The following is a 17,678-nucleotide window of genomic DNA, read 5'->3' as shown; positions in this document are numbered from 1 at the left end:
GATAACCTCAGTGCTACCATCCCCTACTATTGCTGTTTGTGGGATTCTGCTGTGATTCCCTACATTTCAGTAGTGACTACACTTCAGAAATACTGTTTCAGCTGTGAATTTCTTTGGGAAATCCTGAGGTCATGAAAGGTGACAAAAATTAAAGTTATTTTTTTCATCTTAGAGAGTACTTATTCAGTACATTGTAAATTTGAGTGAGAACTACCAAGTGCCTTATTTTCTTCAGGCCTGTACTTTAACAATGGGCATGGTTTATATTTTAACCCATGGCTATTGTTGCATTATAAATGTAATTAACTGCAAAATGGAAGTTAACATGATTGTTTCAAATGCAAGGTTAGTGACAATATAATCAATTTTGACTACTTAAATAGTTAAAGGGGACAAAATTGCATTGTTACGAGGAAAGAGAAGGTGAGCGCAGACTAGGCCTATATTTCCTGGAGTTTATAGGTGATCTAATTGGTGCATATAAAATTCTTCAAAGGCTAGACAGGGTAGATGCTGAAAAAATATTTCCCCTGGCCTGGGAATCTAAAACATGATGGTCACAGTCTCAGAATAAGGGGTTGGCTATTTAAGACCAAGGTGCTGAGGAGAAATGTCTTCATGTGTTGTGAATCTTTGGAACCCTCTCCTCAGAAAGCTGCGAATGCTCAGACATTGAGCATATTCAAGACAGGGATCAATAGATTTTTGGGAACTATGGGAATTAAGGTATATGGAGAGGCAGTGGCGTAGTGGTATTGTCACTGGACTGGTATTCCAGAGGCCTAGGGTAATTCTCTGGGCACCTGGGTTTGAATACCACCACAGCACACAGATGTTTGAATTCAATAAAAATCTGGAATTAACAATCTGATGACAAAGCCATTGCTGATTGTTGTAAATACCCATCTGGTTCATTAATGTCTTTTAGGGAAGGAAATCTGCCATCCTTATTTGGTGACTCCAGACTCACAGAAATATGGTTGACTCTTAAATGCTCCCTGAACAAGGGCAATTAGGGATGGGCAATAAATGCTGTCCTAGTTAGCAACACCCACATCCTAGAAATGAATATTTTTTTAAAAGTGCAGATAGGCAAGAGATCAACCATGATCTTATTAAATGGCACAGCAGGCTTGAAGGGCCACATGGCCTAATCCACGTCCTATTTCTTATATTCACGTGTTCTGATTGGATAGCTCTTTCAAAGAGCTGGCTTGGACTTCCTGTGCCAAATGCTGTGTGTATAATCCTATAATTCTACAAGAAGAGTTACCTTGTTACCACGTACAGCATGATTCTAACTTAATTATTTTCTTTGTCAACGTTCAGTGTGTTACAGTTACAGACAGTTCTTAAAATACAAGTTTTTATTGCAGGAATCGTTGAGATTGTGGCTCAGCTTATCTCTGGCTTTGTCGCTGACCGTAACTTGATGGCAAAGTATCATTACTACAAAGTCTACCTGCTCTTCTGTGGAGCTGTCAATCTTCTGGCACCCCTTGCAGAAACGTTCCCGACGCTAATGGTGTACATGGTGTTTTTCGCCATGTTCTGTGGGGGTTATCAGACTTTGTTGCTTCCAGTCCTGGTGAGAGGGAGTTTATTCATTACATTACTTTTATTATTCTTATCCCGTTTAGGCCCGACACTCACTACACGTAATTCACCCGCCGTCTTCCCATCCTCTATGTCAGCTTCTCAGTAAAAAGTCACTAGAAAGGATGTTTGAATCACTTAGGATGATTTTCCCACCCTTTAATTGAGTAGGTTTTCTTGCCTCCAACTGGCCACTAAAATTAGCAACACAAGTAGATGAGGTCATAACGAGTGTAAAGAACATACAGTGGTTCATTTCTAGAGAACAGAATTCAAAAACCAGTATCACTTTATAGAGAACCTTGGTTAGACAATACCTTGGACTTAAGGGTATTGTAAACAATTCTAGTCTCCAGAAAGCACATGGAAGCATTGGGAAAGTGCAGAAACGGTTTACAAGGATGTTACCAGAACTGAGAGGATGTACCAATGAAGAGAGATTAAACAGGCTGGAGCTTTAGAATTGGGAAGGGGTTCAATAAGTGTGGAGTGTAGGGTTGCCAACTATGACTCCTGGAGGTTGCCCCACCCTCCGGCCATTAGTTGGTTCAACACATCCATCCTTGTGAAGTCTTGCCGTCCTGCACCAACTGGAAAGCAAAAAAGGCTCATTACCCAATTGGATGGAGCTTGACTGTCAGCCAAGCAGCCTTTCCCCCCTCCCCCTCATCTCCATTTTTAACATTTTTTATATCTGGTAAAGAGAAATGCTCAAAAAAAAGATTTAAAAAAACATATGTTTTTAGTGTCCCTATGATTTTTCTCAAGGGTTGCACACAGCAGTGTACTGGAGATTGAGTGTCAATTCCTGGAGACTCCAGGCCAATCCTGGAGGGTTGGCAACCCTCGTGGAGCGAGTGTTACCACCTTCGGCCTAGTCCAGGCCAAATGGGGCACAAATATAAGGCAGCCGCCAACTAAGATAGACAGATTTTTAGGAGGATTTTCTCCACACAGAGAGCACTGAGAATGTGGAACTAGCTGCCACGTCGAGGTTTGAATCTTGCGTTCCGAGGTCAGGCGTATCCCTGATCCGAACACATGCAAAATTGTGCGAGAAACACGTGCAATATTGAGGTGGGTGGCCGCACATGGGAGTCGGAGCAGCGCCCGCTGACAATTAAAGGGCCAATTAAGGTCATTAAAAAGCCTATTGACCGCGATTTTACGTTGCCCGTGTGATTTTTAGCTCGTCGCACGGGCAAAACGGGTGGACGGAATTTACGTTTTTATCATTTCCTCATCCACGGGTGGGATAAAAGGCCCCTGGAGCAGCAGCACTTTCTCTGTCTTTGCCAGTTTGTTGTTGTGTGAGTACAGTGTTGTCCCAGGGTTCCTTGGCGTCTCGTCTCATTGTCAAGCTTGCCTTTCAGCATCTCAGGTCCTCATCTTCCCTGGAAGGTTCCTCTCAGTGCTGCAGCACAGAGCTCCTTCATTTTCAGCGCTCCCCTGCATCCCATCTAATGGAGATAGTGTATTCTGCTGGAGGAACCTCCTCTGAAGAGGAAGTGAGGGGCAAGAGGGAGAGGAGGCCAGGTGGGCGCTGGCAGCATCCCAAGGACAGACCTTTAAGAGGAGAGGCATGGGCTCAGTTGGTGCAGGGCCAACAGGGAGGCCAAAGCGGGAGGTCACGCCGAAGACGCCACTATCCAGCATCTAGAGTGTTCAGGCAATGCTCCAACTACCTCCAGGTGTCTGAGGTCCAGTGTCACAGGAGTCTCCGCCTCTCCAGGGACACAGTGATCGCAATATGTCACATGATAGGTCCGGAAATCGCCTCCAGCTATGTGGGCGGACACCCCATGCTGGTGGCTTTGAAGGTCACAGTGACCCTCAACTTCAATGCCTCCTGTTCCTCTCAGGGCTCAGTGGGGGATCTGTGCGGTGTTTCTCAATCAGCTGCACACAGTTGCATCAAGCTCGTGACTGACGCTATCTTTAGACATGTCAGCACGTTCACTCACTTCCGGACAGACAAGGTGAGCCAGGCAGAGAGAGCATGAGGCTTTGCTGCGATGGCTGGGTTCCCCTGCGTCCAGGGTGTAATAGATTGCACTCACATGGCCATCAAGGTGCCAGCAGATGGGCCTGGAGCTTTTGTAAACAGAAAGGGGTTCCACTCAATGAATCTTTAGATCGCCTGTGACACAGGGCACAGATTCTCCAAGTTTGTGCCCGTTACCCTGTGACCTCACACAATGCTTATGCCTTGTGACACTCACAGGAACCAAGGCTGTTCGTGGCTCCTGTATGAGTGGATGGATGGCTTCTGGGTGACAAGAGCTATTGCTTGAAGAGGTGGCTGATGACCTTGCTCCGCCACCCAAGAAATGAGGCCAAGGAGAGATACGACAGGAGTCATGCCTCCACAAGGGCAGTGGTGGAGAGGATCGTCAGGCTGCTGGAGATGCACGTCAGATGCCTGGACCTGGTCAGGGGGAGCATTGCAGTATCCTCCAGAGCGTGTCTCCTTCATAGTCGTCGCATGCTGTGCTCTGCTCAACCTGGTTCTGGCAAGGAAGGCCTACTGGAGGCTGAGGAAAACGAAGCAGCTTCATAGGCCAGGAAAGATGACACAAGTGATGGCTCAGAGGAAGAGCCTGGGGAGGCGCAGCATGAGGACCTTGATGCAGAAAACAGGAACGTTCATGGAGGCAGGGACGCCAGGGATGCTTTGATGCAGCGAACCTTCTGCTCGGCATCCAAGGCATTGATGCCTCATCAAGCCAATGGCACTGTCTCCTTTGCTAACAATCATTAACTGAGAGCCCAGCCCAGTACACCAACACCACACAATGCCATACTTTTACAAGCCTGTGCTGCATCTGGCACCTATTCATACCATCCAGCCAACTCAGCCCATTTAAGTCAAATAAATGTTTATGTTACTTCACTTGAACAAACAAAGTGTCCATCCGTAACACAAGAGTCAAAATAATTAATGCAAAAAATTTATGCCTGCAGGTGCTGCGTCTTGGTGCCCCACCCCACCCCTCGCTGACAGTGGCGTTGGGGGCAGCTGCTGACTGTACTGTCCTGGTGGCCCTGATGACCTTGGCAGTCATTCTCTGGCTGCCAGAGCCTGCCTGGCAGGGTGCATCCAGCCCCATTGCTGGGCACTCCTCAGTCATCGCAGCATCATCAGATGCAGCGGCTACTGGCAGAGTGGCAGAGGAGCTTGTGCCCTCATCCAGAGCGCCCTGAGAGAAGCCCATAGAGATGACGTCTGCCAGGGTGAGGTGCGTTTGCACCTCCCTGCTCACCATTGATGGATGGGGACCAGCAGGGAGACTAGGTGCCTCATCCATCTCTCACACTGCCAGTGACCTCCTGAGGCCAGTGCCTGTGAGAGGGTTCGCAGGTCCGAGTGCAACCCCAGGAACCCCTGAGCCTGCTCCTGAACTGCCTCTCCATGAGAACCGCCACTATCTCAATGGAGGTGTTAAGGGTCAATGCAGAACCCATGCTCTGCAAAGACTCCTCCATGATGGAGACCATGACCCTCATGGATCTCCACCAGTTCTCCCCGCGCAGGACATCCAGCACCTGCTGCCTGATGGACGACTCCAGAGGCTCATCATCTGCCTCGGACGCAGCATAGTCCTGGTCTCCAACTGTGCTCCCACTGTCAGCTCCCTTGGACCTCTCTGCCTCTGCCAGCTCCTCATGAGAGTGTGCTGTGCCCTCACCGCTGTGCGTTACCCATGGAGCCGAATAACTAAAGTCCACCGATGTGTGAGTATTTGCACTGGTCCATGGTTCAGAGAGACAGTGTGATGCTGGTGCAGGTGTGATGCCTCCCCTGGAGCTCAAGGGGGGGTCCTCAGGGTCGCCGGAAGCTCCTGCGGATGGTGCATCTGCGGGAAGAAGGCATAAGATCAATACATTCAATAGTCACTATGCATGCTAGGCAGGCTGAGGAAACAGTGGAGACTTGCTACATGGTGCCATCTGCATTGGAGCTTCAGTGGACTCTGGCTACGACAGTTCAGTTTCTAATGAGAGGAGCCTGGTATGTTTCCAATACCCAACTCAAAGGCATCTGTTATCTGCAACTTACCTTCATCTGAGACCCTCGCCTCACCGCGACCGGAGGAGTGGGCTGGCCACTGGCATTCAAGCTCTAGTGCATCGCTTTTGTGCTTCGTGAGGATGCACAGATTTGGCACTTCTCCACCCGTTCTGTGGCGCTCTGCCGCGTTGTGACTGCCCTTCCCCTGACAGGGAAAAATAGCCTCATTATTGCTCCGTCTCCCTGAAAGTCCGTTCCTGGTTCCCACCTGCCCTCCCACCTGGGCATTAGGCGGGCCATGTCACTGTGGCACACCTCACCCTGCAGTGCATTGAAACCAGTCGTGCTGACATCCCAGCCTTGGCAGGGCAGGTTTCAGTGCCAGTTGGCATACACATTCTTAGACCCCTGAACGTTCCTAGCAACGGGCACCCAACTAAAGTTCTCCACACAGGTCCATGCCATCTCTGCACTTACCCTTGCTGACCTCAGCAAATCATTGAACCTTTTGTGGCACTGAAGCCACGTGTGGTGTACTATGTCGTGCCCACTGACCTGGGCGGTGACTTCTGTCCAGGCCTTGTTGTTCAGGTGGGGCGGCCTTCTCTTGCCATCCCTGGGCTGCCTGGCACTGACCTCCTCAACCAGCACTCCTAGGCACTCATCTGAGAAATGGGGTGGTGCAGAGTGTCCACCTGACCTGTCCTCCTGCCTTCCATGACCACCAGGTGCTGAGGCCATGCCTGCACACTGGGACATTTGTTGGATTGCTTCCAAACAGCTCCCTCAGCCTCCCCCACAACTCCTGGCAACCTTCAGGAGCTGCCTCTTACGGTTTTTGAACCATTGGACCCGGCGCCCAACGCGCCCCCACCTCCGCGCACGGAAGACACATCCAGCAATCGCGTCTCACCCAGTGCAAGATGGTGTTCACAGCGCAAACTCGGCCGGGAGCAGGTTATACATCTGCCTCCGACTGCGCCAACTTCGGGCGCAACCCGAGGGTAGAATTCAAGCCTGAGTGTTTGAGGCAGGTGGCATTGATATATTTATTGAAAAGGAGCCTTGAGGCAAACATGAGAGAGAAAGAATAAGAAATACTGACGGAGAAGGGGAGATTGCAGGCAAGTTGGGTTCAAGTGGGAGAAGGTGCATGTGGAGTATGTAGACCAGCGTAAAGCAGTTGAGCTGAATGACATGTTCCTTTACCGTAATATTGCAGAATCCTCTCCCACATCAAGAAACTTGTCAGAAAATTGTCGCATGAATATTTATGGCTCCAAATTCACATCTTACTATTCAGCAAATTACAACAAAATTAAATTTAGGATCTCTTACAATAAAGCACGTTGTAAATCTGTTTTATTCGTGACAAGGGCATCATTTCATTCAGAGAGCATCTTAGCTAAAATTCAGCTGCGCCCAATTCATGCAGTGAAGTGCAGCAAGTTTAAATATCAGATTTGAACTTAAAAGTGAGGTCCTCAGTTGGGTTAATGTTCCTATGCTGGAGCTAGTGGACCTCACCACCCCCCCCTAAGCTTTCATTATCCTGGCTTCAGAATGATGTAAATTTTGAGCACATTTTATGCCTGAAATATGCTTTAATTAGGACTTTTTTTTTTTTAGGTTGACTTTATTGGAGTAAATAGATTAGACAAAGGAATGGGCCTCTTCCAGTTCTTTGTTGGGCTTGGCTGTTTGATCGGGCCACCAGCAGCAGGTAAGCAGAACCTTGTTGTGAACTCCTGCCTGCACCCAAAGCATTATCAGGTGAAGTTCAGCACAAAGACAGTAGCTTCAGGCTGTAGAAAAGTTTGAGAAATGGGCGTTCCAGTGATTGCTGAAATGATACTTTCAACTCGCTGTTCGAGGCAAAAGTGTCTCGCCAGTCCCAGGTGGATTGTAATATGAAGCAGTTCTGTGCATGGCTCAGCTGCTTAAGGCAGGAAGTATAGCTCACACATGGAGAATAAGATGGTCCCCGATTTGATCCCGTATGTGTGTTATGACCTGGCAGATGATGTGTGCCAGGTGGATCAAGTCCATGAGGGAAACCTGATCACGCAGTCATGATAGTTTTGCAGTTCATATTTATTTTGAGATGCGTGCTTTGAATTCAGAAGTAATAAGACTACCAAGACTTCAAAGATTTTTAGAAAACTAAATTAAACATTTATTGACAAAAGAAAAGATTTCAAGCACATACATAAGTCTACAAATTACTACTTTAATAACTCCTAAAACCGCTAATTAATCTGGCTGCCAGTTACACCTCTGTTAAGGCAACAGTAAAAACAAATAGATTTAAACAGACACAGGCAAAGCGACACAATACCCTGGACAGTTGTATTCAAATGAGTTTTCTCAGCTTCAGTTCCTTTGGACAGCAACTTGGTGCACAGAGGCTGGAGGCTTCTCACACTTGTGTTAGATCTTAGAATGCCTTCTCCTGTTACACATACCCTCATCTCCTTTATACATGTTTCTCCCTTTTTAATGCAAATTCCACTGTTCCGATATGTCTTTTGAACTTTACCTTTCTCATAATATAAATCTTTTCATGGTACTAATTTTATCAATAACCTTTGGGAAAAATAAACACACTATTTGACTTAGCTTCTTCTGGCTAGGTGTAACATCTTACCATCTCTTTGAAATTCAAACTACTCTGGATTATCAAAAAATGCAAATTTTCCTTACACCTCACATTCTAAAACTTCAGCCATGTTTACGTATTTAGCATTTCAAACCTAGTTTCCTTTTTGATTACTCAAAACCTCCAGACCAGCTGTCTTCAATTCAATTAAATCCCACTATTAACCTACCTTTACAATAATTCGTAATAATATTATGAGAGTTATTATATTTTCACGACAATGTGTTAGTTATTCAGTCTTAGTTGGCCTGGTGATGGCAGCACTAAAATTGGCCTCAGTCCTTTAGTTAAAGAAAGAAAAAACCAAGCCAGTGGCCCAACTCCTGATGATGATCAGGATTGGAATTAGACTCTGTTGAGACACTCCCTGCAACTGTCACACACGAAGAATGGTTGCTTAGGCGAAATGCGAGATGACACTTGACAACCATGGAACTGTAACCTAGCAGGTTGGAACAGGACCTTAGGAGACGAGGAGCAGAGGATGGAAAAGAAGAAATAATTTACATTTTAACCACAATGAGGCAATAGTGAAAGCGTCTGACCAACTGCTTTGCTGTAACATACGGGCAGAAATTAGAATGGCTTAAGAAGCATTCTATTAAAATCATCAGCATCTGTGGAGAGAAAAACAGAGTTAACGTTTTGAGTCTGCATGGCTTTTCTTCAGAGCTCTGAATATAGGGACTCGAAACGTTAACTCTGTTTTTCTCTCCACAGATGCTGTTAGATCTGCTGAGTTTTTCCACCACTTTCTGTTCTCATTTCAGATTTCCAGCATCTGCAGTATTTTGCTTTTATCTATTAAAATCATTGTTGGAACAAATTTCACCACATGATGCAAAAGTGCCTGTTATGTAAGCTATAAACAGGGGAGTGGCCTAGAGGGTGAAGTAACTGAGCATTTGACTCCTAGCTAGATGCTGGGTTACAAGGCTCACATGTTAATGGGATGAATTTTCTGAGTCTTAAGTTTGCCTCTCGCTCCAATCTGCCCACATCAATTATCTCTTCTCCACTTTCAGTCCGATCGGCATTCAGGCTGATTCTCCCAAGTGAGTGAGTTTCCTCATTGCATAGCTAAGGGCTCCTTGTCACTCAGCCATGCTGCTTTAACTCCCTGGGTTTCCATAGCTCCAAACACAGGACCCCTTGCAACATTGCTCTTAACCTTGATGATTTGGGTCAGCAAATTTTTTCCGTCTTCTGCAAGGTTTATAGAAGCAATGGGCTGGATTTTATGCTCTGCCACTGGCAGGTTTGAAGGCAGGGGAGCACATAAAATCCAGCCCACCCTCTATTCTCTTGCCCCACCCCCACTGCATTGGACACCGCTTCCAGTGGCACCGCTGGTGCTGGAGAGCTGCCGGCCCCTGATTGGCTGGCAACCCTCTGAGGCGTTACTTCCTGTCCCTGAGGGGCAGAAGTCCTGCCTCTCATCTATTAACAGCCAATTGGCTCTTAAATGGCTGCCTGGGTAGCCTCCCCTCAACTTTTACAGCTGGTGTGGGGGTGGGGGGAGGTGCAACAGGGGGGCAAGGGGATGCTCAGGGACCACAGTGCCCTGTAAAATTTTGCCTAACAGTGCACTAGTTGTGCTAAAACATAGAGCTAACTTACAGATATCATGGTTTAAAAGGTTACATTATGAGGATCAGTTGGACAGTTTGCCCCTGCCTTGTGTTTCTTTGAGTACAGAAGATTGAGGAGCGATCTGTTCTAGGTGTTAAAAATAGTAAGATGATTTCTTAGGTTTATACTAAGAGAAAGCATTTCTTCTGGTGGATGAATTTTTTTAATTTTTATTCATTCATGGGATGTGGGCATCACTGGCTAGGCCAACATTTATTTCCCATCCCTAATTGTCCTTGTTCAGAGGGCATTTTAAGAGTCATTGCTGTGGGTTTGGAGTAACATGTAGGCCAGACCAGGTAAGGACAGCAGATTACCTTCCCTAAAGAACATAAAGATGGGTTTTTACAACAATGGTTTCATGGTCACCATCAGTCTTTTAATGAATTCAAATTCCACCATCTGCTGTGGTGAGATTCAAACCCAGGTCCCCAGAGCATTACCCTGGGTCACTGGAATACCAGTCCAGTGACAATGTCACTATGCCACTGTCTCCCCGTGAATGACAAGACTTAATTTTAAAATTGGAGCTAGGTTTGTTCAACAGCAAAATCTCAAAGCACTTTTCACACAAAGGATATTGGACATCTGGAACTCTCTACCCCAAAAGACTGTGGACGCTGGGAGAATTGGAACTTCCAAGACTGAGATGGCTAGATGTTCGTTCGGTAATGTTATCTAGGGATGTGGAGCAATGCCATGTGCAGATCAGCCCTGATTTAATTGAATTGCAGAGCAGGAACTGAATAACCTGTCCCTGTTTCCATGTTCTTACCCAAAGTGACAATCCTCTGGTTATAATCTTCTGCAATCATATCTTGAAAGCTACAACATTGCACTCCAAATAGGTGTAGGTGTACAGTCAAATACGTTACAAGACAAGTAATCCAGAGGCCTGGATTAATGATTTATGACAGTGAGTTCAAATCCCACCACAGCAGATGAGGAATTTCAATCTATTAATAAAATATGGAATAAAATGCTTGTATCAGTAGTGGTGACCATGAAACTATTAGATTCACCAATGTCCTTAAGGGAAGCAATAATTGTCGAATTATTATACTATGAACACTGGGAGAGTCTTGAGAGTGTATCACTTTAGTTCCTGGCTGCAAACAGCACATGAAGTAGCAAAGATGATATAAATTGGGGGCAAATGCACATTAAGTGAAGAACAAATCTAACATTTCAAAAGACCTAAGTGAAACAGAGGGTTAGTATATCAATGCCATGGAATGGATGATCATTGATTCAGAGTTCAAATCTAGTTCTGTTAGGGATGAAACACTGACTGAATACTTGCAGTGTTGCTCATTATTTAATATGCCATCCCTAGCTGGTCTGGCCTACATGTTACTGCAGACCCACTGCACTGTGGTTGACTCTTAACTGCTTGCTGAAATGGCCTAATAAGCCACTCGGTTATGAACAAGAAGGTAACTCACCAGCACCTCCTCAAGGGCAGTGGGAATTCATAAGACAAAAGGTTCTGATTTGAGTAGAAGCTTTTAATTCCTGTTAGTCGGCTAAAGTCCATTTTGCTTGTTTCTAGGAGCTCTTTACGATTTCACCAAAAATTACGATGCTTCATTGCAGCTGGCTGGTTCTTGTTACTTTGTCGCATTCCTACTTTTATTTTTTGTTCCACTGGCTGAGAGAAAATTGTCCAAAGAGACCAGGAAGAGAATAATGGAAGACGCCAACAACTTGCCTCAGGCGAGCGTTCTCCCTCAATCTCTTGAGGGCTCACCGACGAAAGAGCACCTGGAGCTGGAAAGCATGGTCTGAGGGTGGCCCTTCCCGGCAGTGCTTTAACGAGCTTGGGTGTTGAAAGTACCAGGCCCCGGAGTTTGCTAGAACTGGTGTCCTCAGTTTAGATGGTAATGGAATAATAAATGAATGAAACTACTTCTGTCCAACAGAAATGAAAAGGAAAAGGTGGTCGGGTATTTCCACATAATCACATGGAGGAGAAACTGGAAGTTTGGCAGATCTTTATGGCTTAACTTTTTATACCGATTTCAAGCCAAAGTTGGAAAGGAGAGCAGCACTTTATTTGAAAATTCATATTGAATACTGAAGAGTATAATAATTTCAACAGAGCAATATTTATGAAATTTTCATTTTATAAGTTTTCAGTGTGGGGGTATTGAACAATACACAACCTCAGGGCTGATGCAATTGAGACCATCAATGTTTTCCAAGACATGTAAAGGAAGTTTTAATGGATTGGACTAGAATATTTTCATTAAAGGAATTTCAAAATGAATTACAATGTTGCTGGTAGTCACATTGTCGAATTATTATACTATGAACACTGGGAGAGTCTTGAGAGTGTATCACTTTAGTTCCTGGCTGCAAACAGCACATGAAGTAGCAAAGATGATATAAATTGGGGGCAAATGCATATTAAGTGAAGAACAAACCTAACATTTCAAAAGACCTAAGTGAAACAGAGGGTTAGTATATCAATGCCATGGAATGGATGATCATTGATTCAGAGTTCAAATCTAGTTCTGTTAGGGATGAAACACTGACTGAATACTTGCAGTGTTGCTCATTATTTAATATGCCATTTGTTCCTTTTGATTCTTCCTTCTGTATAGTGCCTTGGGACAGTTTTTCTCTATTAAAGTTGCTGTATAAAGGCAAGTTGTTATTGATTCGACTCTTGCCTTTACCCTCTCCTGCCTCACTGTTTTATGACTGAAAATAGAATCCTTGTTCTCTCGCACTTTACTCATTCTGGTTCAATGCCTTTCTTGGCTACGAGTTCATTACCTGCTCCTATCTCTCTCTCTCTCTCTCTCAGTTTGATGTTCTTTTACTTCATGATTTCTACCACTCCTCTCCCAAAGCTGTACTATGACTTGATTTGCTGTACACTTATACTGGTCCTGGCTTGGTTGCGCTCCCACTCTGCTTTCCATTTTAGCTCTCTCTTCTAAATGTTTGGAAAAAAAGATTTGAAATTCAGCTGAGGCTGTATGTGACTCCCTGTTTAATTATGGGCTGTAATTTCCTCGGAGTAACAATCAGCATAAGATTGCCACTCCTTGCCGAATTACTTACCCTAAGTTTCTTCTGTGCCCGTCTCACCCAACCTTCCGACTCAGGCTGGGCCAGATACAGGCAGCACAGCTGTCCTCGAGGTCCCGCATTGCAGTGCAGCAGAGTCAGATTGAAGGAGTATATGCCCCCTTTTTTACAGCACTAGCTGCCATAAACCAGTTAAGTTTAAAGGTCCGACTGAAATTGACAGGCCAGGGGGATGGTAAGTGTCGAAAGTAAGTGTATAGGATTTGGGGTGTCGGGGGAATCGGAGGTCGGGGTGGGGGGTGGTTCGGAGGTTGGGCGGGTGCATTGAGGGGAGTGAGACCTCGGGGATGGGGGTGGGTGGGGGGGTGTTCAGACTTCAGGGGTTGGGGGGTGACGGGGTTGGACCTCGGAGGGGATGTGGTGGCGGGGGGGGGAGTGGGGTTTTGGGGATAGAAAATATATAGCTGCCAAGGGAAAAATCTAGGGAAAAATAATCTTATTTGCTGAAGTGTAAATGAGTAATATGTGATTGGAGAAAAAAATTGAAACTAGATTTTGTGTAATATGACATACGATAACAAAAATGGAAAATATCCAATTAAAATGGTTAATAAACTGACAGAGATTTCTAATTATGGTGTAAAGAATTAGACACACCAGGAGCAACGGAGAATTTTATCATATTTTATAAAATGTTAATTGTACTGCCATGGATTGTAACCTGCAATGTCCAGTTGCAAAAAATATAAGCAACCATTTTTCTGAATGTTCTATTTGGCTTACACAGTTTGTTTAATTACTTATACCCTAGTACATTCTCAATAAACTCCCAGACAATTATCAGGCTCAAATCATTATTTGATAATAAGCAGATGGCGGTTGATGGGAATGGTACATCGGAATTTTATTTTTCAGTATGTTTACTTTTTCTCCTGCAAACTCTCAGCATCACTGCCTCAACAAAAATACTCGGTTGGCTGGTGCAGTGAGCTTGATCGGATTTGAATATAGAGTTTGTAAGAATCTGTCCTCCGCAGGGTGCTGTTGTTGACCTTGTCTGGCATGGTGCTGATTTTCTGTCAGAAATAGCAATATGGACTCAACATCAATATGGTAGATTTTAGCATTGATGTGGTAGATCCCGAGCATTGGTATGGTAGCTCTCCAGCCAGACCCTTTGACAATTGGTCAAGGCTAGTAAAAGTTTCTTTAGGGGAAATCCCTCCAGGTTTCCTCAGTCTCTCTGGATGTATGCCAGCTGTGGCAGAAAGGGTAGCCAGGTGACCTACTTTCAGGCTCATCTGTCCTCCAAGCTAGGACATTAAAATTTGGCTATAAGACCATAAGATGTAGGGAGCAGAAGTAGGCCATTCGGTCCATTGAGCCTGCTCCGCCATTCAATGAGATCATGGCTGATCTGATAATCCTCCACTCCACTTTCCTGCCTTTTCCCCATAACCCTTGATTCCCTTCCTGATTAAAAACCTGTCTATTTCAGCCTTGAATATACTAAATGACCCAGCCTCTACAGCCCTCAGCGGTAAAGAATTCCATAGATTCACTACCCTCTGAGAGAAGAAATTCCTCCTCATCTCTGTTTCAAATGGGCGATCCCTTACCCTGAAATTATGCCCTCTGCACTCTCCCACAAGGGGAAACAACCTCTCAGCATCTACCCTGTCAAGCCCCCTAAGAATCTTATATAAGGTCATCTCTCATTCTTCTAAATTCCAATGAGTACAGGCCCAACCTACTCAACCTCTCCTCATAAGAAAATCCCTCCATACCCAGAATCAACCTAGTGAATCTTCTCTGGACAGCCTCCAATTCCACTATATCTTTCCTTAGATAAGGGGACCAAAACTGTTCACAGTATTCTAGGTGTGGTCTAATTAGTTTTAGAAAGACATCCCTATTTTTATAATCCATTCCCTTTGAAGTAAAGGCCAACATTCCATCTGCCTTTCCTATTACCTGCTGAAATTGCGTGCTAGCTTTTTGTGATTCATGCACAAGGACCCCCAAATCCATCTGTGCTGCAGCTTTCAGCAGTCTTTCTCCATTTAAATAATATTCAGCTCCTCTATTCTTGATGTCAAAGTGCATAACCTTACATTTTCCCACCATATATTCCATCTACCAAGTTTTTGCCCACTCACTATATCCCTCTATATCCCTCTGTAGACTCTGTGTCATCCTCACCACATGCCTTCCCACCTATTTTTGTGTCATCCGCAAACTCGGCGATAGTACATTCACTTCCCTCATCCAAATCTTTATTATATATTGTAAATAACTGTGGTCGAAGCACTGATCCCTGTAGCACTCCACTAGTTAAGGTTGCCATCCTGAAAATGCCCCACTTATCCCAACTCTCTGTCTTATATTAGTGAGCCAATCCTCTATCCATGCTAATATACTACCCCCAACACCATGGGCTCTTATCTTATTAAGTAGCCTTATGTGTGGTACCTTATCAAATGCCTTTTGGAAAGCCAAATATATTACATCTACTGATTCCCCTTTATCTATCCTGCTTGTTACCGCCTCAAAGAATTCTAATAAATTTGCAACTTGTCACCAATATATACTAAACATGTTGCTATATAATAGTAGTGAAACTGGTGTCATTGTTTATAGCCCTTAATGCATACATCTCAGGCATTCACATTTGTCCTGAATAGTCCTTATCGAGATTAATTAAAGTGCCTGTTCACTAGAGTAGTCAGGTAATCTAACAGCACTAATATGCATGACAGGGAGACATAACGTTAGATAGTTCATCTTTCATGATATGCATGGCTTCCTGCACAATGAGCTTCATATCTCAGGTGGGCCATTGGCATTTGGATAGCGCCTTTCAGCACCTAAGGATATCCCAAAGCGTTTTACAGCTAATGAAGTACTTTTAAAGTGTAGTCACTGTTGTTATGTAGGAAACAGGGCAGCCAATTTACACACAGTAAGCTCCCACAATCACCAATGTGATAACGACCAGATTATTTGTTTTGGTGGTGTTGGTTGAGGGATAAATATTGGCCAGGACCTTGGGGAGAACTCCCCTGCTCTTCTTACAAATAGTGCCATGGGATCTTTTACATCCACCTGAGAAAGCAGACTTCTAACACCTCATCGAAAAGAAGGCATCTTGGACAGTGCAGCACTCCCTCACTGGAGTGTCCACCTAGATTTTGCACTCAAGTCTCTGGAGTGGACTTGAACCCACAGCCTTCTGACTCAAGTGAGAATGCTACCAACTGAGCCATGGCTGATACTAGACAGATGTTGGAAGAAGGATAGGTGAAAATGACAAGCAAACACTGATTTAACAAAACAAAAGGTGCTCATCTTAGTTAGTTCCCATTCAGTCTTGCTCCATTGTTATGAAGCAATCTAAGTGGATAATGGATCAAAAGATTAGATTGTTGCTAAATTTATCTGTGCCAAGCAATGTCTGCACAATTCGGAACATTATCTCCCAGTGCTGAGTTCTCATGGAAATAGGCCAATGTGCATTGGTACTGACCATGAAAGCCTTCCCATCATACTCATTTTTAGTGGAAATTTATTCATAAAATAACTTGCATTGTTTTAAAGAGAAAATTGCATATTTATAACAAAATTTATTTCGCTAAAAAATCCTGCAAAGAGCTTGTGTTCAAAGGTGCTGGGGCGTAGATTGAACTGTATCATTATTACTGAGGCCCCCTGTAATCATCTTTGTCAATCATCTGCAAAGCCAATGCTGCTTCCCTAGCCCCTGGGGTATAGTAATGTAGTGGTTATGCTGCTGGATTTATAATCCAGGCTGACTAACAATGCTGAGACATGAGTTCACAATCCCATGGTAGCTGGGAGATTTGGATTCAATTAATTAAGTACAAATCTTGAGTGAAAAGCTACCATCAATGATGGTGAGCATAAAACTGCTGGATTGTCTTAAAAAACTGACCTGGTTCCCTGATATCCTTTAAGGAAAGAAACCTGCTGTCCTTATGCTGTCTGACCTATATGTGACCCCGACTCACAGTAATGTGGTTGACTCTTAACTGCCCTTTGAAATGGACTGGCAAGCCACTCAGTAGCATTCAAGAAGGTGGCTCATCACCACCGCCTTTTAAGGGGAATGAGTGCCTTTGCATCCTATGAATTAACATTAAAAAAAAGAGGGAGAATGCTGTTGTGAGGCAGCCTCACTACCCATCACGCGGTGATGTGCTTGACCCAGAGATTGTGCAGAAGGAAAAAGGGGGCAGCGGAGGGGAAATGGCTTCAAGCCACACCAACCTTTAAGATCTACCTAAGTTATGTCAGAAAACAAAATCCCTTGAACTTCCATTGTTCCATAGGCAAGTTTCTTTTTTACAGACAGTTTGAAGGAACATCCCACTGAGCCTTTGAAACCCTTTGTCATCAATGCACTGAAGAAAGCATGTGTTAGACATTTTAAATATTGCAATATTTTTGCACATATTGCATTTTAAGGACTTATGGATTTGTTCCATTTGTGGATTATGTTCCAGGGAAATTTGGGGTCAGATATTAAAGCACGTATTTATTGAAAGTAAATACTGTGTTTTAAAATATTGAGGAAATATCTTTGTCAATTGCAATAGTATGTAAATTTTATGTAAAGCAGTTGAGGCCCATATTTCTGCCATTTCTGTAGCTAATAACGACTTATTAAGGAAAAGTTAACATAATATCATGCTCCTTCCCCTTAGGAGGCTGAATGCACCA

The 17,678-nt window shown here is 44.3% G+C and overlaps 1 protein-coding gene across 3 annotated transcripts in view; it reads left to right on the top strand.

The window, feature by feature from the left end:
- LOC144681554 (monocarboxylate transporter 5-like) overlaps positions 1 to 12,551 on the top strand; it is a 70,647-nt gene extending 58,096 nt beyond the window's left edge. For all 3 annotated transcript variants that reach the window (XM_078543224.1, XM_078543226.1, XM_078543225.1), the window contains 3 exons: positions 1,377 to 1,588; positions 7,238 to 7,331; positions 11,452 to 12,551. In XM_078543224.1, coding sequence (XP_078399350.1) covers positions 1,377 to 1,588; positions 7,238 to 7,331; positions 11,452 to 11,687 — 542 coding nt within the window. In that variant the 3' untranslated portion in view covers positions 11,688 to 12,551. The remainder of the gene's footprint in view (positions 1 to 1,376; positions 1,589 to 7,237; positions 7,332 to 11,451) is intronic.
- Positions 12,552 to 17,678: the final 5,127 nt, after the last annotated feature.

The sequence above is a fragment of the Cetorhinus maximus genome, chromosome 6 (genome assembly GCF_964194155.1).
Source record: "Cetorhinus maximus chromosome 6, sCetMax3.hap1.1, whole genome shotgun sequence".
NCBI lineage: Eukaryota > Metazoa > Chordata > Chondrichthyes > Lamniformes > Cetorhinidae > Cetorhinus > Cetorhinus maximus.
The sequence above is the reverse complement of the archived record's forward strand: the minus strand, read 5'-3'. Positions and strand labels throughout refer to the sequence as shown.